This window comes from Danio rerio, chromosome 17 (assembly GCF_052040795.2).
Source record: "Danio rerio strain M-AB ecotype USA chromosome 17, GRCz13ab, whole genome shotgun sequence".
NCBI lineage: Eukaryota > Metazoa > Chordata > Actinopteri > Cypriniformes > Danionidae > Danio > Danio rerio.
The window spans coordinates 17,502,524-17,526,848 of record NC_141037.1 but is presented as its reverse complement, the minus strand read 5'-3'; the positions used below and the strand labels follow the sequence as shown (position 1 = coordinate 17,526,848).

Below are 24,325 nucleotides of genomic sequence, written 5' to 3'. Positions count from 1 at the left end.
TGTTGTAGATATACGAGTTATATTTTGTAAATATATTTATTTTACAGACTTACCTGGCTCCATACATTTCAACATTTTTGTTTTATATGTATTCGGGCTGCACGATATTATAAAAACAGACATTGCATTGTGGATTTCTTGAACTGCAATATATTTTGCCATATGAATACAATTTCGCCAGATGACTTCGATAGCTTAAACTCGTAATTTAAGATTGATTGGGATGATTTTTAAAAACTTTTAAAGTTTTGTGCAGCATTGCCTTAACTTGGTCCCGGAGCCTAGTTTTGATCCAAGTTCCCTCAACACACCTGCCTGGAAGTTTTTAAAGAGCCCATATTATACATGAAATAGGGTCATATCTTGGTTGTAAGGGTCTCCAACAACAGTTTAATATGCATGCAAGGTCAAAAAACACTTTCATGGTCTTATAATCTGCATTTATTTTTACTTAATTATCCCAGCGACTCCTGTATGAATCGTTCAGGGATTCATTTGCTCCCAAACCCCTCCTTAGCGCGAAGCTAATCTGCGCTGATTGGACCGATGACAGTCTGTTGCGATTGGTCGACTGCCTTCAGTGAGAGAGTGAAATGCCAAACAGCTAATCAGCAATATAAAAGTAATCACAGTTCATACACGCTCGATAGTGTAGGCATGGATTTTAGCTGCCAGTGGGTCAATGTAAATACAGACTATGGACTTGAAAATACAGACGACTAACTATTTTATTGAGCAAAAACTCCAAAAACAGTTGAGATCTCCTAGCTTCTCACTCTGCTCTTTTCACAGACACACACACACATTTTGCACACACACACACACACACACACACACACACACACACACACACACACGCACTTAACCCTGCTCCTGACGACAACGCGCGCACACACACACACACACACACACACACACACACACACACACACACACACCTCCGGACGACAGCGCGCGCACACGCACACACAGACACACACACTACCTCCCCGTCCACGGAGCTCCGTTAACAAAGCAGCACGCGTCGCGTTTTTAACGTGACTTTGCACGCGATAAGAGAATATAGCCAGTTAACCTGATACAGTACACGAGGTTACAAGTAACAAATCACAACTAAATACATTTGCAAGCTAGAGTCAACGAGGCAACTTTAATCGCACGTACTTACACTTGAGAAATGGAGGAAGAAACCCATCCTGACGTCTATCAGTAAGTTAAGTTACTCTTTACTGATCCTTCCTTTAACAAACGCTGATGAAGTATTCTTTGTAGCATGTAGCTTCCAGAAGTTTCCAGTAGTTTCCAACTGCTTGGCTATAATGCTGAGGTTTCATCTTTGGGTAGAGACTCAATATATCCATCTGCAGTGTGACTTCAATCGACCGGCATGTTTGTGGGTGTGTGTGTGTGTGTCTCGGTTTCTGCGTCAGAGGGCGGGGCCTCAGGTTTGAAATCTCCCGGGTTTGCGCGTGCACGTGAATAACTTGGTTTCGTTCGTACGTCATGGCGAAACACCTAATGAATCAGTATCAAGGCGACTCGTTTGAAGCACTATGAGTCGACTCTTTTTTAGATGAATCAACCGTTTTTAACACTGTACACTAACAGATTTAAGCCTTAGCTGGATACTCCACTTCACTTAGAGCTGTGTTACACACTACATGGAGGGGAATTTTCAAAAACCCATAATATGGGCTCTTTAACATACCCAGAAAGAGCTTGATTGGCTGGTTCGGGTGTGTCTAATTGGTGTTGGAACTAAACTCTGCAGGACACCGGCCCTCCAGGACCAACTTTGGGCAACCCTGGTTTTGTGTGACCCTGACTTGTGTAATGTCCAGTTTTTTTCTGTTGATGTTGTTTAAATATAATTACAGACATAACATTTATCATAGAACCACAGTGGGCACCAGCATGGCAGATGTCTGAATGAACGATTTCACTGATCAGTGAAGGTCTAATAATTATTACCATCTGTTTATAGAGGTAAACTGATATTTTAAACATCACCACAAGTTACATATGAAACAAACGGGGTTTAAAAATAGCAGAGAATAGAAATAATGGGAGTTTTGGGGCTTTTTTGAATGGCGTGCTGATGAGGAGAACCATTGGGCATATGGACAAAATCAACTTTGATCTTCGGCTGCTGCAAAACAGATGAGTTTCCTGCAAAACCGCTGCCTCGGTACAATAGTTTCATAACTGCGATCTATGAATGCTTTTATGATTCCATGCATATGCCAGAAAAGACTGAATATGCAAGGAAACAATGAGCAGTCTGGACTCTAAGATTCCTCAGAGCAGTAAAATGTTATTAAAATTGCATGCACACCAGTAACCTTGTGTTTAATGCTCGATATAGCAAGATTGGATCTCTCTTGATGATTGTTGTGCTTATAGGTGCAGCTGCATTTTGAATTGTTAAACATTTATTTGTCATACTAATTGCATGTGTGCAGTCTGGTTAACTGAGCTGGTTTGTCTTCAAGTTTATTCTCAGTAGAAATGGTTGTGCGTGCCTGTGGTTGAACCTCCATATGGGCGATTCTGAATTCTTGTGTCGCTGTGGTTTATTGGACAGCTATAGGCAGTGATTATTCAGATTCAGGTCTGATATGTAAAATGGCACATTTCTTAATTTCTTAATATTATCTTGTTATGAACATTTTGTCACCCTATTATTGTATATGTGGTGTAAACATCCATGGGACAATATGGCATTTAATGTTTTCTTAATTTGTGAATTTCCACTGTCGATGCTAGATTAAATTTTTTAAATTACTAATTTATTTTTTCCCCTTCATAATTTGTGTTAGTATTTTTGTTTTAAAAGTTTAAAGTGTTAAACAAAACCATGTCCAGTTATTTGTAATAATGAAACTTTTTTTAACCAAAAAAAAGTAACTTTTTCTGAAATAAGTTGTACTTTTTTTTCTCAATTTATATTTTGTTCCTGTTAAAATTTCAAAAGTTGAACCAAGGGTGGCACAGTGGCTCAGTGGTTAGCACTATCACCTCACTGCAAGAAGGTTGCTGGTTCGAGTCCAGTTTGGGATTTCTGTATGGAGTTTGCATGTTTTCACCATGTTGGCATGGGTTTCCTCCATGTGCTCCGGTTTCCCCCACAGTCCAAAAACATACGCTATAGGTGAATTAAATAAACTATATTGACCGTTGTGTATGAGTGCATGCATGTGTGAATGCATTTGTGTGTTAGTGTTTCCCAGTACTGCGCTATGCGCTATGAAAAAAATGCTGGATTTGTTGACGGTTCATTTCGCTGTGGCAACCCCTGATAATTAAGGGACTTAGCTGAAGAAAAATAGATATAGTTGAACCAAACTTTTATTTTGGCAGGTTAACATCGTTGCTTAAGTTACTTCATGCGCTGCATTAAGTCAGGTCACACTGCACTTTTCTCCCCATAGACTTCCATTTATGAACATGCAAATGTGACAGACTGGCGGAAACGCAAGCTTGTGGGACAAGTTTTGCAGTGCACCCTGCCTTGGAAAGTTCAAGCTTAGTGAACTCTGACCTGCAAAAATGCATCACGTGACTGCGTGAGACCATTCGAAGATTAAAACATGACCTCTCTGGACAGAAATGTAAAATATGGACCTGTCGCTCACTTTTTTAACATCTAATCATCTTGTTTAATACCGCGCCTTTTCGCAGCATTATATGACAGATTTTCGTAAGCTGTAGTTTGACCATGGCATTATACTGAAAGTCTAATTTGATTGGTCTACGGAGTAGTTAATTACACACGCAAATGTTTTTCACCTGTATCTGTTACCCACTTGGATGTACTAGTGTAGCTGGGGGGTTTTACTTAGCCGGCAGCTAGCTCTCTGCAACTCTCACATGGTCGCCCACTAAAGCTAAGCAGGGCTGCGCCCTGTCAATACCTGGATGGGAGACCACATGGGAAAGCTAGGTTGCTGCCGGAAGTGGTGTTAGTGAGGCCAGCAGGGGGCGCCCAACCTGCGGTCTGTGTGGGTCCTAATGCCCAGTATAGTGACAGGGACGCTATACTGCTCAGTGAGCGCTGTCTTTCGGATGAGACGTTAAACCGAGGTCCGACTTTTTGTGGTCGTTAAAAATCCCAGGATGTCCTTCGAAAAGAGTAGGGGTTTAACCCCGGCATCCTGGCCAAATCTGCCCACTGGCCTCTGTCCATCATGGCCTCCTAACCATCCCCATATTCAATTCCATCACTGTCTCCTCTCCACCAATCAGCTGGTGTGTGGTGTGCGGTCTGGCGCAAAATGGCTGCCGTCGCGTCATCCAGGTGGATGCTGCACACTGGTGGTGGATGAGGAGATCCCCCCCCATTGTGTAAAGCGCTTTGAGTGTGCAGAAAAGCGCTATTTAGATGTAAGGAATTATTATTGTTATTAATTTTGCATGTACACTAGGTAAATATTAGGTTAATAGACTGATAGGCTGCATTCAAAATCACTTACTTCCCTTCTATATAGTATGTGAAAAACAAAATGCAAGCTGAGTAGTATGTTTGAATTCATAGAATTCGAAAAACAGTAGGTGAGAAATTCTCGGAAAGCCTACAAATTCCAGCGAGATTCTGTAGTGCACGTCCAATGGATGATACACTATCCTATCATGCAGCGTCAAGTCGTAAGTGGTTTCAGGCACAATGTTAATTAGTGAAGTTTATTTATAAACTAATTTGGAGAGGATCACATGCTTATTATTGCTTGCAGCCGGCTCCGCATTATTCAATTTATGATTTACCAATCAGATGATTCCTAAGCCACTATAAATACCCTGAGTTCCATATGACAGCCATCTTCATTTTGAAGAATCCCCCCTTCCAACCCTACTCCTCCTCCTCCTTTTCTAGATGGGTGGCACGGTGGCTCAGTGGTTAGCACTGTTGCCTCACAGCAAGAACGTCACTGGTTCTAGTCCTTACAAAGCCAGCCAACTTTTCTGTGCAGAGTTTACACGTTCTCCCCGTGCCCATGTGGGTTTTCCCGGGGTTTCCCCGTTTCCTCCCACCAAAAACATGCAACACAAGTTAATTGACTAATCCAAATCGGCACCATAGACATGCTCCTAGTAAGTAGTTATCTCTTAAGAGCAATCGCTATCTTTTCATTAGTTACTACAGCAAGGGAGTTCTCGAGATCTACCTGAGCTCAAACTTCCCTCTCGCCTTGCAAACGGGAGGGAGCCCCGAGCTCGAGGATCTTATGAGCTCAGGGCTCTCTCCTGGGACGGCATGCCAAACAAGCTTTATAATTAATCATCAGCTAAGTGTGAACTCTTGAAACTTATATTTAGTTAGTTAGTGCTGGACAGTTACAGGGTGTCCATAACGTGTTAAATTCCAAAATAAAAATAAGGCTTTAATTAGTCTCAGAGATCTTGAAAATGCAATCTAACTGGCACCATAAAGAAGTTTTTGTTTCTGTTTTGAAACCATTTTGGACAAATCTACTCAAACCTTTTTGGTCATCATCATGCAGAACAACATGGGCAGAACCAAAGTCAATTTGTAGTCTTTGGTGGAATAATAATAATAATAATAATAATAATAATATATATATATATATATATATATATATATATATATATATATATATATATATATATATATATATATATATATATATATACATATATACATAAATATATACATAAATATATATATATATATATATATATATATATATATATATATATATATATATATATATATATATATATATATATATATATACACACACATAAATATATATATATATATATATATATATTTATATATATAGAATAATAATAATAAAAAATAATAATAATAGTATAATTAACCGTGTTAAGGATGGTCAATAATAGTTGCATGCTTAAAAAGGTCTTAAAAGTCTTAAATATAACTCAAAAACTTGCAGATACCCTGAATAAATCAAAGGCGTTTTTCATGTGCATTTTGTCAGTAAAGCTGGTTCTAGTAAATATCCAGCACATGCTTTCAGGTGGAGCAGTGTTGTAGTAAACTGATAAGCTATGCAAAATTGAAATCGATTTAATTGGACGATAGTGAACTCAAGATAATGGTTCTATTATAATGACAGCAATTTATGTAGCTTCTCAATTAACTACGGCTCTGTGTAGTACATGCTGGTGCATCTGAAAGTTTGTGAAAATACTTCACTTCACAACTTGAGTCAATTGTTTATAGTGTTTAGATTTAATACTGGGCTACACAGTGGTTCAATGGTTAGCACTGTCACCTCACAGCAAGAAGGTCGCCGGTTTGAGTCCTGGCTGGGTCAGTTGGCGTTTCTGTATGGAGTTTGCATGTTCTCCCCACATTCACGTGAGTTTCCTACGGGTGCTCCGGTTTCCCTCACAGTCCTTGCGCTGTTGAATAAATTAAATCGGCCGTAGTGTATATGTGTGCTTGTGATAATGTATGGGTGTTTTCCAGTACTAGGTTGCAGCTGGAAGGGTATCCACTGTGTAAAACATATGCTGGATATGTTAGCGGTTCATTTCGATGTGGTGACCCCTGATGAATAAAGGGACTACGCAGAAGAAAAATTAATGATTTAGTACACACAACCATGCTTCCCTGATAAGATGTGCATGACAGTCACAGTTTTGCTTAATGGAATTTCTTTTTAATTAATCACCCTAAACCCGAATCAGCCTACATTTAATGCTATTCAAGAGTTCCCACTTAGATATGCTTGGCATTTATAGCAGGTTTGGCATGCTGTCCCGGGAGAGAACCCTGAGCTCGGAGATATTTAAGCCCAGGGCTACTGCCCGGTCTAGAAGCATATCAGGGGATCCGAGATCAGGTAGGTCTCGATCGCTCCGCCTTTAAGGCTGATTTATACTTCTGCGTCAAACGCCGGCATATGCTATGGCGCTGACGCATAACCCTTCGCCGTGGCCGTCGGCGTCGCTGACGTGCACCTCTCAAAAAATGTAACTACACGTCGCAACGACGCGTAGCACAAGCTCTGTGATTGGTCGGCTTGGTAGCGCTGACGAGTCTGGGCGGGACCGAGAGCCGCGTGAATGGTGCGAGCCTGATGGAGCGATTGTTTACAAGTGTGGAGTCCCGTGAAGGAGCTCCGGATGGAAATTTTTTTTTTATGTTTACCTCATAGTTAAAGTTGTTGCACGTCCGCCGGTTCCTGCCTCAAAATGAGCGAGTTTGAGCCACTTGTACATCCCGGAAGTGTTCAGGAAAAGCAAAACAGCAGCGAAGAAACTCGACACAGAGGAACATTAACACCTCACTGCCAACTAGCGTTTCGGAAGGGTTAATGCAGACCCACAGAGACAGCGCGTAGAAGTATAAATGCACAGCTACGGGCGTTGTATGCGCCGTGGGTTAGGCCGGTCACTTGACGCAGAATAAACCAGGCTTTAGATGGGGAGAAAAAGGAGGAGGTGGGGTGGAAGGGTGGGATTCTACCAAAAAGACGATAGTGCTCCTCTCGAAATTAGTTTGTGAGACTTCACATGATAAAAAAGGGGCATCAAGCAGAAAGCTTTGAGCTGCTCAACGGTTTCACAGATTTTCAAGCAACACTGTATGATTTTAGATCTTAATATATGTAAAATGCTGAGCAGCTGTGGAGATCAAGTTCATGCATTCAGTGAGAGAGCAGGTGTGAAAACCTAGAGGGTCACATGCTTCAGAATGTGTAATAAATGAAACCCCTCAATTCACTTACACAGAACATGCAGACTTGAAATATTATTTTGAGGGCTTAATATTTACAGACTTTGGTCCACATTACAGTTTGATTTAGTGTATAGCCCTGCTTTCCATTTATTATTCCAAAACTTGAAGAACTCTGTGATGGTTTTACATTAAACAGCTAATTCCAATTCCATGACGCGATACTGCAATTCTGTCTGCTTTTTTCACACTTCTTGTTTGCTACAGGATTAGGCATAAGCCGGTATAAGTTTTTGACGATATGATAACCTTGGCTAAACATACCACGGTTTGACGGTTTCACAGTATCACGGTATTGTGATAACTGCTCTAAAATAAGTTCTTTTTAAATGTCTGGGTAACACAACTGAACACAATTTAATTTGTTTTATAAAATATTTATAATATTTTGAAACAGTCAAGATGTCAGGCTAAATATTTTAAATAAGTCATTGACTTCTGCTGTTTTCATTAGCTTAAAAAACTCTGATTTCATTACAATATGTAAAAATACATAAAAAAAAGACTTTGCATATACCTTAGGAATGGTATGACAGAACATTTTAGTGGTATTAAAACCTTGACTTTTCCAAACCATGGAAAACCTTGAAACCGGTTATCGTCCCATGTCTTTATAGGATTACTGTATTGTTCTTTAGGAGATGCATGAAAATTACAGACAAATCTGAATGCCTAAAAACTCCTGGATTTATTGTTGTTTCTGCTGATTTGCTGTATCCGATGCCTCTAGATAATTAAACCTTTTGAAGCTTTTTAAGGGTGCTTGAGTGAGCAGAAATCTTTTTTTATGCATTTTATGCAGTGCAGACACCAGCAGACAGTCATATTCGCTCATCAGCAGAATTTATTCTTGAAGAATGTCGCAGGGAGGTTGAAATCTTCATTTTGTTAAAAGAAGCCTCACCCTTTTTTTCGTTTCCGTGATTGCATTACACTGCCATATGGAATGCATATTGCATTGGCACGAGTTGTGCGCTGCAGCGTCACAAGTTGTAGCTTCCTTTCAAAACTCCAGCACTAAAATGCAGAGTGTGCTACAGCATAATTGTGTGTCTATATGTGTGTGTGTGCGGGCAACAGTCTGGCATTGAGAGAACTATTCTCAGACAAACGCCTATACGGAGAGTGATTCATCCTCAGCGTCTTCACTAAAAGTAGGTTGGCCGCCTCGGATGGAATTTTTCTTGGCAGTTTTCCCTAAAGTTAACCTCCTTCCCCCTCCTCACGTGTCCCAGCTTTCTGCTGTTTAAAGTCTATTAAAAATTCTGTGGTAATGCATGCAGTGTCTTTGCCTTGACCTCAGACAGGCTCCGGACTTCTGTTGCAATGATTGGTCGATAAAGGTGCGGTGACTTTGACATTTCTTGGAAAAAATGATGCTTTATTCGGAGCTCATGCGCGTGTCTCTGCTGCATTCCCTACACCAAAACTTGTTCTTTGTCTAGGCTGTGTTATCATGACTTTCATACACTCTACACAAGTTGTGTTTCATCAGCACAAGTTTAAGGATTTCCTATGCCATCAATTCTCTAATACTGCAGATCTCTCTCTCTCTATTTGGCAGAATGTCCCATTATACAGATGAGCCTCGTTTTACCATTGAGCAGATCGACTTACTGCAGAGGCTACGTCGGAGTGGCATGACAAAGCAAGAGATCCTGCATGCTCTGGACACCCTTGACCGGCTGGACCGCGAACATGTGGAGAAGTTTGGCCATCGGCATGCTCACGGTGGGACCTCCGCCATCAATCACAGCAGTAACGCCACCACCTCTTCCAACTCCTGCACTACCTCCTCCAACAACCTCACAGCCTCTTCTTCAACGACCTCTACAGCCACGCAGACGGGTTTCCGTGGCAATGGCCTCTCCCCGTCTCCGAGCAACAGTTATGAAACCTCCCCTCCGCCGACCGCCCCCACCTCTATGCCGGTTGTAGCACCCCTGGTCCAAAATGGACGGGACGCCCTTGCCTCTATGTCCAATGGGAAACTCTCGCCACCCCGCTTCACTGTTAGCAACGTCTCCTCACGGGCCTTTCCCTTCGAGCCCCCCGATGAGGAAATGGACATCGATGACCGAGTCGAGGAGCTCATGAGGTCAGTGGAAAGGACTCGGGACAGGTCACTTAGGTGGAAATTGAAACCACATTTTTTTTTCAATTCATTTAATCTTTTTATTTCTATAGCGCTTTTACAATGTAGATTGCGTCAGTGCAGCTTAACGTAGAAGTTCTAGCACATTAAAAAGTGCAGTTTAGTAAAGGTCAGTCTAATATAAATGTCACTGAAAAATCCAATGATGTGCAGCTCCACAAGTCCCAAACCATGCAAGCCAGTGGTGACAGTTTCAGCCCCTTTGAAAGAAATAAGTTAAAAGCATTTGTGTTGCATTTGAGAATGAAATACTGGATGGTGCAACATAATGCACTAAAAAATTCTGAACAATTGTTTATATGTATTATATTATTAACATATATATATTTTTAGATTATATATGTTATACTTTTGGCTGCACGGTGGCGCAGTGGGTAGCACGTTCGCCCTTACAGCAAGAAAACAGCAAAAACACTCCAAAAACATGTGGCATTGGTGGATTGGGGAGGCTAAAATTGTCCGTAGTGTATGTGTGTGGATGAGTGTGTATGGATGTTTCCCAGTGATGGGTTGCAGCTGGAAGAGCATCCGCTGCGTAAGACATATGCTAGATAAGTTGTGAGTTCATTCCGCTGTGGTGACCCTAGATTAATAAAGGGACTAAGCCGAAAAGAAAATGAATGAATGAATGAATGAATGTTATAGTTTTATGTATATTGAATCTTTTACTTGTCTTGAATAGTTCAAAACAAGAAAACCACTCCAAACTTTGGTCATACCTGAACTTTTGGGTGTATTTGGATGGTGCAACAAACCCCAGTATATATTATTCAAAACGAGTCACAAATCAACTCTTCAGCCTAAAACGGCAGAATCCACACTGAATCTGACTCGCTCATTGACTATTTGATCATATCTGACAAAAATGTACACGTGTACAGTGGGGCAAATTAGCATTGAACATGTCACCATTTTTCTCAGAAAACATATTTCTAAAGGTGCTGCTGACCAACAGATTTTGGTACCTACCAAAGCAATCCATATGTGCCCAGAAAATAAAACTAATTAATTTACAAATCAAGTTATGCATAATAAAATGAAACGACACAGGGAAAAAGTATTGAACACATAAATAAAGGGAGGTGTAGAAAGGAAGTGAAAGCCCAGACAACAGCTGAAATGTCTCTGCCCTTCGTCATTGTAAATTAATATTCACTGCTTCAGTTCAACATCTACATGAGCAGGATGATGAAGATGAAATCAGGGTGGACATTTCAGCAAGACAATGATCACACAATGACACAGCCAAGGAAACTCTCAAATGCTTTCAGAGAAAGAAAATCAAGCTGCAGAATGGTCCAGCCAATTATCTGACATGAATCTACTAGAGAATACAAAATGAAGATAAAATTTGATAGATGACATTCAGAGAACCACTTACAGTTTTATTCTCTGTTGAAGTCTGTAAAAAACTCACACCTGAGCAATTCGTGTGACTTCATTCTTTATATGAGAGGCAGATTTAAGCTGCCATCTCCACAAACATTTCAGTAGTTCACTTTCTACTTGTGTCATTCCATTGTTATTATACATCACTTATTTTTCAGTTTTTTTTTTAGATTTATTTTTAGGTTTGTTTTGTTTGGGGTTTTACCAACATCTGGGGTCCGTTCTTCGTACGTGGATTACTCAGTTAGCTGGATTTGGATATTGACGGTTTGACACGATCCACCATCGTTTCGTTCTTCAAAGCTGATCCAAGAGTTGTTGTCATAGCAACAGTTCTGCTAGCTCAAACCTGACTGGGAGCAGGTTCAATTCATATAAACAGGATTAGATCGGCTTAGTTCAAGCAAAGATAATACAGAAAGTATGTTCAGTAGTTCACTTTCTCCTTGTGTCATTCCATTGTTATTATACATCACTTATTTTTCAGTTTTTTTTTTAGATTTATTTTCAGGTTTGTTTTGTTTGGGGTTTTACCAACATCTGGGGTCCGTTCTTCGTACGTGGATTACTCAGTTAGCTGGATTTGGATATTGACGGTTTGACACGATCCAGGATCGTTTCGTTCTTCAAAGCTGATCCGAGAGTTGTTGTCATAGCAACAGTTCTGCTAGCTCAAACCTGATCGGGAGCAGGTTCAATTCATATAAACAGGATTAGATCGGCTTAGTTCAAGCAAAGATAATACAGAAAGTATGTTCCGAATTCTGATATTTTCTTACAGTAGTAGTTATATACACTTGGGAAAATGGTACATATTTTTAAACTATGTATAAAGTTATAGTTATTAATAAAATAAATAAAGTTATACATATTAATAAAACTTATGCAATCTGCACCCTCGAAATGAAAGTACAAAGACTGCCACCTAGTGGTGCAAAGATAAAACTGACATAAAATACATTTATGCAGTCATAAACATGTTTTCATATTTAATATGCCAGTGATTTGATGCTTCACAAAAGTTGCAGACACCTTTATCAATATAAAAATGCTTTTGTAAACAACCAGTTATTCTTTACACCGATTAAAAAACGGCTACTATAATAAAGAAAATCTTTCTAAATGTAGAACTAAATACATTGATTTGCATTGAAATACATGCTGAATACTCTTGACACATAAAAGAGTAAAGCCTGGAGCTCACAACAATGTGGAAGGTTATTGCGTGTCATATTTAACAAGCCGTTTACTGCTAATTTGATGTAATTTTGCTCACATGGATAATTGAATATTAATCAGATGATGTCATTACACTGCTGTGCCGTCAGCCAATCGTTGCATTGCTGATCATGGTTTCGAGGATCGATAGATCTGTCCTTTACAACACACGCAGCGATCTCAGATCAGTTTATCCTGACATTCTAATCTGATTCGCGAACTTGTTTGAAGAACCAAATTAGCGAGAGATCAGTTATCAAGATTAAAAGATCCAGGATCTGCCAAATAATCTTAGATCATTTAAGCGAGGTACGAAGAACAGACCCCTGGTTCAACTTCATGTCAACAGCTCATTTAGAAATAATATTCCCAGGAAAAAAAAAAAACATGACATCAATACTTATTTTCCCTGTTGTATATGATTGGTGCAACATTAAAAATAATTATCTTACAAATTATGGACAATTAGGTCTTATTAAGAGTTATTAAGCACAAATCATTCAAAACAAATGACAAATCAACTTATCTGCCTAAAATGGCAGAATCATGAATCATAGCTGAACTTAAGAAGAAATCTGGGTGTGTTTGGATGGGGCAAAATCATACATGCAAAGCAAAAACAACTACTGTATGTAGTTCAGTTCACCAACATGTGACTTTATCAAGGGTTTATTACATTACTCATTCGCTATGAGTCACAAATTAATTTATCAGCCCAAAGCAGCTAATCTCATTATCTTCAGAGAAGTTCAGACATATCTGAACTGAAATGAACTGCTAATGTGGGTGGTGCAACATAATGAAATGTACGAAAAACATATCGTCCAATTCATGAACCTTTTTTTTTTTTTTGCCTGAATCATTAGAGTTTTCACATCCTAACTGAAGTAAAGTGTGTATTTGAATAGTGCAACACAAATGACTCTTCTGATCAGTTTTGTTACGTTATAAGTTCAAAATGACTTACAAATGAACTCATGACTTATTGAATCCTCTCACTCGTAACTAATGCTTGTGTACAGTTATTTGGATGAATCACTAAATCACAAATGAACTCCTCATCTCAAAGGGGTGATCCACAATGTATTTTTAAGGCTTGGTTGTGTCTATAAGATGCAAAGCAATGTGTGTTCATGCTTCACTTGTAAAATATCAGGTTATTGTTTCATATATCTTACTTTGAATATATACAGCTACTCAGCTAACATGAAAACAGCTTTCATATTTTCTAAGTTCTGCAAAAGTTCATCCTCATGAGGCTCTGATTGGTCAGCTAACATAATGCGCTGTGATTTGTGGATCGGCTCCATGTCACCAGGAAAAGCATCAAGACCCTTATAGCATGCGCTGTGCCTTTGCTGTGTAAATACAGTCAGTCAGTGTAGCTGTTAGCTTATCAGTTTGAAGCCTGAATCAGACAGAAAATGAAAAGGACACGGATGAACCTTATGCCTGCTCTCTAAAATAAAATCTGACGAGTGTCTTTCATATATATGTAGCTAAACTGTTAGCAATTCCAAACAGCATTTCCCGTTGTTTACATCCTTGTTTATGTCCTTGCTACAACATGCTGTTAACGCTTGAAACTGTGCATGTAATAGATTTATTTGAACAAATTAAAAAACCCACAATCCACAGCTTCGTCTGTTATGGTTGGAGCTGCTCCTTCTATAACAAGTTTTTAGCTAAATCCAGCGCTGAACTGGGAGAGATTCTGGAAGCTGTCCTTTGTCAAATGCTAGCTATATACTTTTTATAATTCTCTGGAACATGATTAAAACTAAACTGTAAGCAATTCTCTCTTTGCGTCACGTCCTTTGCCTAAATACAGGAACAGAACAAGCTCTGTGGAAATAGCAGCGTTTGGACTACATTTTAGCTTGCTCTGTTGTAACATTACAGCACCTCTGGCCACACCCCTTCACTATGCGAGGTGTATGCGCATGGTAAATGCCGTGAACCTGAAACATTTGTGATCTCGCTAACCCGGATGTATATGCTAAGCTTTACTAAGCTCAATTCTGTAAAAGCTACTGTCTTCCTATGCATTGAACTTTGAACGTCTTAGATTCAGAGATGTTGTTTATGTTCACACAGCTACATTACACATCAACTAAAGTTTAAAATAGGATATCGTAGTGGACCACCCCTTTAAAATCACCTAAATAACCAAGCGCTCATTAACCTTGGTCATATCTGAAGTAAAACTGTATGTCTACATTTTGTTAGACTTCAATTAGTGTTTTTAACACCTACTGTTTGTTCATATGCCAAAATACAGCTAAATATACACACTAGAAGCGCTGTTGTAGTAATAAATGGCTCTTTTAGAAATGTGAGCAAAAATAGCATTGACTTTTTTCATGTAATGTCTTTTTTAATCTCTCTCTCTGTTGTTGCAGAATGGACAGTGCTATAATTAAAGAAGAGATTAAAGCGTTCTTGGGGAACCGGCGAATATCACAGGCTGTAGTTGCACAAGTGACAGGTCAGTAATTCTGCTTTAAGCTTTTTGCTTCCAAATACACTGTAAATACACTGCAAATACATGGCTTTGCTTAATAAAAAAAATGTCCTTTAGTTGTTTAGTGTCATTAGAAAACAGAGCATTTTACTTTAGTATTTCGCTGTGCCACAACAAAGCACTGGGCTACATGTTCTTCTAGTAACATTTAATCAAAAGTGTCAGCTTTATGGCTGTTGTTTGTTAAGGTTGTGGGATTTGTCGTGGCAGGCCTGAGAGAGGAATATGCAGTCAGAGTGCGTTTAATTCTCTGCAGGTATCAGTCAGAGCAGGATCTCTCATTGGCTTCTCCAGCAGGGCTCAGACCTCAGCGAGCAGAAGAAAAGAGCTTTCTACCGCTGGTACCAACTGGAGAAAACGACACCTGGTAATTTCATTGACCCCAGCAGAACATCTTACTGGCGCGTCTGTCATCCAGCAATAACTTTAAATTTGACTCTCAAAATGCACTTTAAATCAGAAGACATTAGTGTTGGTCAAAATGTAGTTCCATGAAGATTTCTACTTGGGCTTTAATTTTAATGTGTTCATTTAATTTATTGTCAATGCTCATTTTTCATGATTATCTTTGTTTGTATTATTCTTGTTAATGGAGCTTATCATTAAAAAAATAGTTGATCTAAAATTTAGCATCCTAATGGATGCCTGTGCGTACAAAAAGTTTCCTTATCCACGAACGAGAGTGTAAGTGAAAATAAATGAGGAGGCTCATCTCTCATTCTCTCGTTGCAGATGGTCTGTTTAACTGTTTTCTCGCTTGTGAAGTGCTCAGTTTTTCCAATTACAAAGTCCGCCATGTAAATAGCAAATGCTATTTACTAATGTGTATTTAACTAATGTGTACTACAACTAAAAATGTATTTAACTAATGTGTGACGCAACTGACTCATAAAGGTAATGGGAGATGATACTCTGATTGGTTTATTCTCAAAACTCACCTATAACTCATTAAGAAAAAAACGCTCAACCCTGTTAGACCATGCGCTACGGCGCAGAGCAGATTATTCCGTCCTTTAAATAGCTAAAGTGGATTCTGACACGGCCATAATGCTTTTGCACCCTGCGCTTTGGACTTTGCGCCTAAATCGTCAAAATAGAGCCCTAAAAGTGCAAGATGAGCAACTATTAATTCGACACTAACTGCCTTAAGTTGCAGAGATTTGACATGCTCCAGGAATGGCAACCATTTATTTATTTTTTTACAAATCTGGATTCAGTTTGTGTAATATTAATTATTGATTAGTTGAAATCAAGAAACTGTTTAAAGTTTAATATTTTTACACTGAAATATTTTTTTCTCAAATTCTGTTTATTCCTGTTAAAATTTACAGCAATGAAGAAAAAAAAATCTTTATTTCCTCAGATACTAAATAATAATAATAAAAATACATTATTGTTATTATAATTTTTTATATATACATTTGTATTAACCTGTCTATTTTTCTGTCATGTATTTTCTTCAGGTTAAACATTTATTTTAATGAGTTGCCAAGAATGTAGAGTTAATTGTTGAATTAATTATCAAAAAATTTACCAAATTCCATTGTGTTCTGTATCATACGGCGAATTACATCTTAAAGACTTGATTCTGTGAATCATAGAGCCTATTTCTGAAATATTAGAGCTCTACATAAATAAAAAAATATATAGAGTCAGAATTATTAGCACCCCTTTTAATTTTTTTTCTTTTTTTAAATATTTCCCAGAGCAAGGAAACTTTCACTGTATGTCTGGTAATATTTTTTCTTCTGGACAAAGTCTTATTTGTTTTATTTCGGCTAGAATAAAAGCAGATTTTTTTTTTACAGAACAAACTATCATTATACAAAAACTTGCCTAATTACCCTAACCTGCCTAGTTAACCTAATTAACATAGTTAAGCTTTTAAATGTCACTTTAAGCTGTATAGAAGTGATCTAAAAAATGTTTAGTCAAATATTATTCACTTACATCATGACAACGGTAAAATTAATCAGTTATAAGAAATGAGTTATTAAAGCTATTATGTTTACAAAAGTCTTCTATCCGTTAAACAGAAATTGGGCAAAAAATAAACAGGGGGGGGCTAAAAATTCTGACTTCAGCTGTATATTCCGTGACCCTGTAGCTAGCCCTATCTAGAATGAATAATATCAATACAGTGCTGCTTTTTTAAATACACATAACTAGCTCATAAGCATAAAGTTTTAAATGCAGGCAAAATCTCTATAGACTCCTTCATCTCAGTCTCCCGTCTCCTTTATTTTGTTCTTAAGGAAGAAATCAGACATTCAGTGATTTAACTAAACGGTCATGACTCTAAACCCAGAACATTTTCATGATCATCTGCTTGATCTTCAGTGTGTCCTCATGCTTCACCTGAGCTGATGTGATGATTTTTGTGTCTCAGGTGCGACTCTAGCGATGCGTCCCACACCGATGGCCCTGGAGGACATTGTGGAGTGGCGTCAGACTCCTCCACCCATCAGCAGCACGCAGGGCAGCTTCCGCCTGCGGCGCGGCAGCCGCTTCACCTGGAGGAAAGAGTGTCTGGCCGTCATGGAGAGGTGAGACCATTAACTGATGCTCAGGGTCTGACTTTTATGAGGTATTCTGGAAAATGGATCCCTTTTATTCTGAAAAGACCATCCTTAAACATTTTAAAACGCTTTGCAATAATATGACCCTCTTTCAACATGTATTCTCTTATAAATTATTGGACATTATTGATATTTATTATGTCTTACATAATATTAATATTTATGAGCAATCTTTCTACTCATCTAGAGGCAAAGCTTAGAAAACACCTCTTATCAAAACCTGCTCAATCAAAAGGTTTAGTATCTATGTTCTATAAGATGTTAAAATCATGCTCGACAGAATCATCAGAATTTAAATTCTCTTTCTTAAGAGAAGAATAAAATGTAAATATTCCACTGGATAAATGGGAGGAAATATGTACAAAAGCTCAATCAACATTTAACAGCAATCTTAAATCAATACAGTACAACTGAATTACGAGAACATACATCAATCCAGTCAGGTTAAATAAAATTAAACAGAGTATCCCAGACACATGCATCAAATGCTCAGTTGAAAAGGGTACACTTTTGCACTGGATGTGGGATTGCCCGAAGGTACAGGAATTTTGGAAAGAGGTGGCTATGTTCATTTTTGAAAGGTATCTATAAACCTGCCCATAAAACCGGAAATGTTTGTTTTGGGAATTACATGTGTAGATATTGACTTCCCCAGCAGTACTTGTAAACTTATCGATATAAGTATACTCCAAGCAAAGCGTCTAATAGCTTTGTACTGGAGGAAAATGGAAAGGCCATCTATAGTAAAGTGGATCAATAATATATCCTTCTGTTCAGCTATGGAAAAGATTTCAAAAGATGTTAAAAGGCAAACTTACTGTTTTTGAGAAAATGTGGACACTTTTATATATCCTATTACAAATTCAAATTTCAGCAATTTATTAAATGAAACAGGAAAAGACGTAATAAACTGACATTGACTTCGCCTATCTACATATTCCCCCTATTTCCAAAGATTTATTTAAACAAGCCATTGTCATATTGATGATCTGGTGCATACCTTCTATAAATGATTTGTATTCTAAACAATTTTTTCCTAATGTTTTTTAGAAAAAAATCTGTTACTAATTTAAACAACCTGTACAATTTAAACAATATGTAATTATGATTGTGATGATATATCGTCATATTTTTGACATCTCAATAAAAAGATTATTCAATAAATAATTTAATAAAAACACAAAATACTATAATGTTTATATATATATATATATATATATATATATATATATATATATATATATATATATATATATATATATATATATATATATATATATATATATATATGGTAACACTTTACTATAAGGTTCATTAGTTATTGCATTTACTAACATGAACTAATCATGAACAACACTTGTACAACATTTGTTAATCATATTTGAATATTTACTAATGCATTATTAACGTTCAAGTCCATGCTTGTTAACATTAGTTAATGCACCATGAGTTAACATTAACTAATAATGAACTACTGTATTTTCATTAACTAACGTTTATTAACATGAATAAATACTGTAGTAAATTTATTGTTCAGTGTTTGTTCATGTTAGTAAATGCATTACTTAACATTAACTAATGAGCCTTATTGTAAAGTGTGACCATATATATATATGTGTGTGTGTGTGTGTGTGTGTGTGTGTGTGTGTGTGTGTGTGTGTGTGTGTGTGTGTGTGTGTGTGTGTGTGTGTGTGTGTGTGTGTGTGTGTGTGTGTGTGTGTGTGTGTGTGTGTGTGTGTGTGTGTGTGTGTGTGTGTGTGTGTGTGTGTGTGTGTGTGTGTGTGTGTGTGTGTGTGTGTGTGTGTGTATATTTATTTATACACACAATATATACACACACACACACACACACACACACACACACACACATATACACTATAATACACTTTCCTATATTTTTCCCTTTACTGTATAGTATTTTAAATGTTAATCTCTGATGTCTCTGATGAATTTTTCGTTTTTGCTGTTTAACTGAACATAATAATTATGCTTCATATGTTTATTTGGAAATTTTATTGACTATGACAAAACATTAAAAATAGCTTGAATCTAGCTAAACTACATTTTCCAAGTAGCTTGCCAAACACTGATTATTATAATATAACAAATGCATTAATGGATCAATTTAATGGTGTAAAAATATATTCATTCATTCATTCATTTGCTTGTCGGCTTAGTCCCTTTATTAATCCAGGGTCACCACAGCGGAATGAACCGCCAACTTATCCAGCAAGTTTTTACTCAGCAGATGCCCTTCCAGCCGCAACCTTCTCTGGGAAACATCCACACACACAATCACACACACACTCATACACTATGGACAATTTAGCCTACCCAATTCACCTGTATCACATGTCTTTGGACTGTGGGGGAAACCGGAGCACCCGGAGGAAACCCACGCGAAGGCAGGGAGAACATGCAAACTCCTTACAGAAATGCCAACTGAGCCGAGGTTCGACCCAGCGAGGTGTAAAAATATACTAATAGTTAATTATACTGAACGCATTACTGTTAAAAAAAAAATTGGTAGAAGAGTTAATGTCAATCTGTTTATAAAATGTTAATTTATCTACTAGTTGATGTATTTTATTATTACTGAATATTTGTAAAAATAAATAAATAAATCAATCGTCTTAACTGACAGATCCATTAGACTACATGGATCAATCACTTGTTTTTTTATTTTATTTACAGCACTCAAAATGAAGCATTGTATACTTATAGTAAGGGTGTGGGTTAAGAGATAGCATTGACTACTGAAATAACCATCATAAAACAGTCAATAGTGGATCTTGGTTAAACAAAGCCTGAATGCAAGCTAGTACTTAAAGCTACAAAATGTGTCAATTTTTGCTTTTATATTCTCCTCCAGTTACTTCAATGACAACCAGTACCCGGACGAAGCCAAACGAGAGGAAATTGCCAACGCCTGCAATGCAGTAATTCAGAAACCAGGTAGGATATTTAAACAAGAAGCTCTATAAAGAAGATGAATGCACGTATAAATAGCTGTTATCGTGGCCCCAGACATTATTGATGAGCTCTGCTGTTATTTGATTAAGGGAAGAAGCTTTCAGATCTTGAGAGGGTCACGTCTCTGAAAGTTTACAACTGGTTCGCCAACAGACGGAAGGAAATTAAGAGAAGAGCCAACATAGGTAATGTTGAAGCCCTCTGGGGACCCATAAAGCTGGAATTACACGCAACAATGCATTCTGAATATGGACAATGGCTTTATTATTTCAGCATTGTTATCGCTGTTCTGCAGCCGCCTCATTTCAGATTTGCATTTGCTGAGAATGATGGAATTTATTGAAGAAAAAAAGAAATGTTATTTTTTTAAGAATGGCTTACTGTATGTGCTGATGAGCTCAGATATGTTATGGCAAGGTCTGTTTTTTTCGAAGAAGCAGCAATCCTGGAGAGTCATGGGATTGATGTCCAAAGCCCGGGAGGTCATTCTAACAGCGACGAGATCGATGGAAATGACTACGGTGAACCGGTAGCTGCTGACCAAGTTTTGGGAATGGTAAGGGATTTGTTTGTGATTATTTCTTTAGAATATAAAATTTTTTTTCTGAATATTTATTTCTGAATATTTAGGTTTTATTTTTAAGTAACGCTAAATTAAGATGAAAAAATTGTTTTGTTGAGTTATAATAAACATTTTTATTTTTAAATAATACTTTTGTTAATAGGTTTTATTTAAAGTCTTAGTTTAATTATAATGTTTATAGCAGGATTATTAATTTATAAATTTTAATTTGGCTTCTTTTTTCTTGTTTTCAAATGAAAATTTTTCCTTTTTTCTACTTGATCTATATTCCTATACGATATCTATTTTTGTTTATTTATTTTACTTTTTTTATTGATGCAATCTTATCCTAGTATCAATGGGTAACCGTTTATATATTTTAATCTAATGCATTTTATTTTAATATATTTATTTTTTTACATTTTTTATTTTATTCGTTTTTTATACATAAAAGCTAAAGGAAAATAAGAAATACTTATCTATTATTATCATTTATTAATAGGTTTTTAGTTAATTGAAATTAATTAAATAGAAAAAAATATTTAGTTTTTCATTAAATAATTTATTTCCTTTTCTATTTATTTATTTATTCTTTTTAATGGAATCGAATCAGTATTATCTTTGTGTTATTGGGTAACTTTTAAAAAAAATTATGGTTTAATAATTTTTTATTTGATACATATTTTAAAAAATTTTCATTTTAGTTGTTTTTTTTACAAAAAGCTAAAAGAAAATGAAAAATATTTCTCTTGCAATATTTCTCAATTAATAAATTGTATTAATAGGTTTTATATAATTTTTTTATGAATTAAACTTTAATTAAAATGTATATAGCTTGCCTATATATTTTTTTCTATTTTAAAATAAATTTGTTTTTATTTTTCATTTAATAATCTTTTTTAATTGAATCAGTGTTTGTGTCAGTAGTGGGTAACTTGTTTTTAATTTAAACATATTTTAATATAATACATTTTATTTTAGTATATTTATTTAAAATATATATTGTATTTGTTTTCTCCATAAAGCTAAATGAAAATATTTCTCAATCAATAAGTTTTATTAATAGGTTTTGAATTAAAAAAATTTGATTAGTTAAATTATAATTAATGTATGCAGCTGGCCTATATTTTTCTTTTTCTTTTTAAAAAAAATATTTTCTTATTTTTATTTATTTTTATATTTTTTATTGGATCAGTTTTATTTTTGTATCAATGGTAACTGTTTTTAATTTGAATTTATTATGTTTTATAAATAGATTTTGCATTTAAATTTTTAATTAATTAAATTTTAATTAAAATGTATATAGCTGGCCAAAATCAAAAGTTTTTTCATTAATTAACTAATTAATTAATTGTACTTTTTAAATTAAATTTGTGTTTATTTAGCATTATTTGTACATATTTTATACTTAGTTATTTAATCTTGTTTTTTTATTTATTTATTAACAATTCTAAATATACAAAACATGTAAATATACAATTATAATCTAACAGCACTACTTTAAAGTCTACCCACACTTTCTAATATCGGCCATGAACTGATATGGCCCCCTAAATACGGTGTGTTGATTGAACTGTTCATGCTCCTTTTGTCTAATAATGACACAAAGTCACTCAAAACAGGTTTGCGAGGCAAAAGCAGAGGGCTTCAGACCCATCTCTAGTTCTCTGCTTCCCTACAGGACGACAACACTGGCCCGAATGAGCACCAGGACCCCATCGCTCTGGCAGTAGAGATGGCCGCCGTCAACCACAGCATTTTGGCGCTGGCCCGACAAGGCGGATCAGCCAGCGACATCAAGACAGAAGTGCTGGATGATGAGTGAAACACGCAGCGCTGTTGTCAGTGGGGGGGATGCTGAACGGAGAAATGTGGGGTTACTGAAATACAGCCAAAACAGAACTGTTAGGAGTCTGGCCCGGTCACGGATGACCTAAGTGAACGCGGAGATTTCTGAAGACTGTTAACCCAACATTCCCCTCTTCCTTCTCCTCCTCATTAAGGAGGTGCTGCGTTCAAACTGATGATGAAACGCGTTCACTTAAAAAACGTCACGCCACACATCACCCTGCCATCTCACACTCGGATCGTGAATTTTTGCCTCTCGGTTTCTCCTTCTTTCAGGAAGTCTTCTTTGCAGGATATATAAGAGGTCAGGATCATAACGAAATGTTCACTGCCTCGCTCTCTCCAGGGAAAGTGTGACGGGAAGCGAATTCTCTCTCACTTCTTAACTTATTTCTTTTATGTAGGTGCGGTCCTGCGGAGCTCAAATGGAAAGTTCGAACTTTTACGGTTGTCATCAGGGTCCAGAATTAACACAAATCAACTATTTGCCGCATTTTACTAAGTATATTTAAAAAAAATGATAGCTATTTGGTAGGTCTTGTTGACAAATGACGACGTGTTTATTATAAGAAATTATTTTACATTCATTGCACACTGAGTCTAAAAAATTTTGTTGTTAAATGTTGCATGAAGTCAAAATTTACCATGTTTATTTTACAAGCACACATTGTTGTGCAAGGTAATCCATTGGAAAATTGTTTCGGTAATCTTAAATCAAAGTCTGAGCATTTGCTTCAGTGTTTGCAGTGGTGGTGCTTTACTGATGATGTCAGATTGAGAGCTTCAGCCACAATATTCTTAGCCACGCCCCTCTTACCGCTAGTTTGATATTAGGGAATGATGCGCAAAAAGAAAGCTCCGCCCCCTACTCTATATTTAGTTTCAGCTGAAGTCAGAATTATTAGCCCCCCTGTATTTTCCCCAGTTTCTGTTTAATGGAGAGAATATTTTAACAAAACATAATAGTTTTAATAACTCATTTCTAATAATTGATTTCTTTTATCTTTGCCATGATGACAGTAAACATTATTTGACTAGATATTTTTAAGACACTTCTATACAGCTTAAAGTGACATTTAAAGACTTAACTAGGTTAATTAGGTTGACTAGGCAGGTTAGGGTAATTAGGCAAGTTATTGTATAACGATGGTTTGTTCTGTAGACTATCAAAAAAAAAAAAAAAAAAAAGCTTAAAGGGGCTAATAGTTTTGTCCTTAAAATGTTAAAAAAAAACAAAAAACTGCTTTTATTCTAGCCAAAAAAAACAAAACAAATAAGACTTTCCCCAGAAGAAAAAATATTATCAGACATACTGTGAAACTTTCCCTGCTGTTAAACAACATTTAGG

At 36.7% G+C, this 24,325-nt stretch overlaps 1 protein-coding gene across 7 annotated transcripts in view; it reads left to right on the top strand.

The window, feature by feature from the left end:
* Positions 1-23,935, top strand: part of hmbox1a (homeobox containing 1a) — a 664,927-nt gene extending 640,992 nt beyond the window's left edge. Inside the window, exons 2-9 of one of the 7 annotated variants that reach the window (XM_087289424.1) lie at positions 9,294-9,827; positions 14,894-14,979; positions 15,272-15,382; positions 17,405-17,561; positions 20,467-20,549; positions 20,657-20,752; positions 21,008-21,123; positions 22,752-23,935. In XM_087289424.1, coding sequence (XP_087145550.1) covers positions 9,295-9,827; positions 14,894-14,979; positions 15,272-15,382; positions 17,405-17,561; positions 20,467-20,549; positions 20,657-20,752; positions 21,008-21,123; positions 22,752-22,862 — 1,293 coding nt within the window. In that variant the 5' untranslated portion in view covers position 9,294 and the 3' untranslated portion in view covers positions 22,863-23,935. 7 annotated transcript variants of the gene reach the window in all.
* Positions 23,936-24,325: the final 390 nt, after the last annotated feature.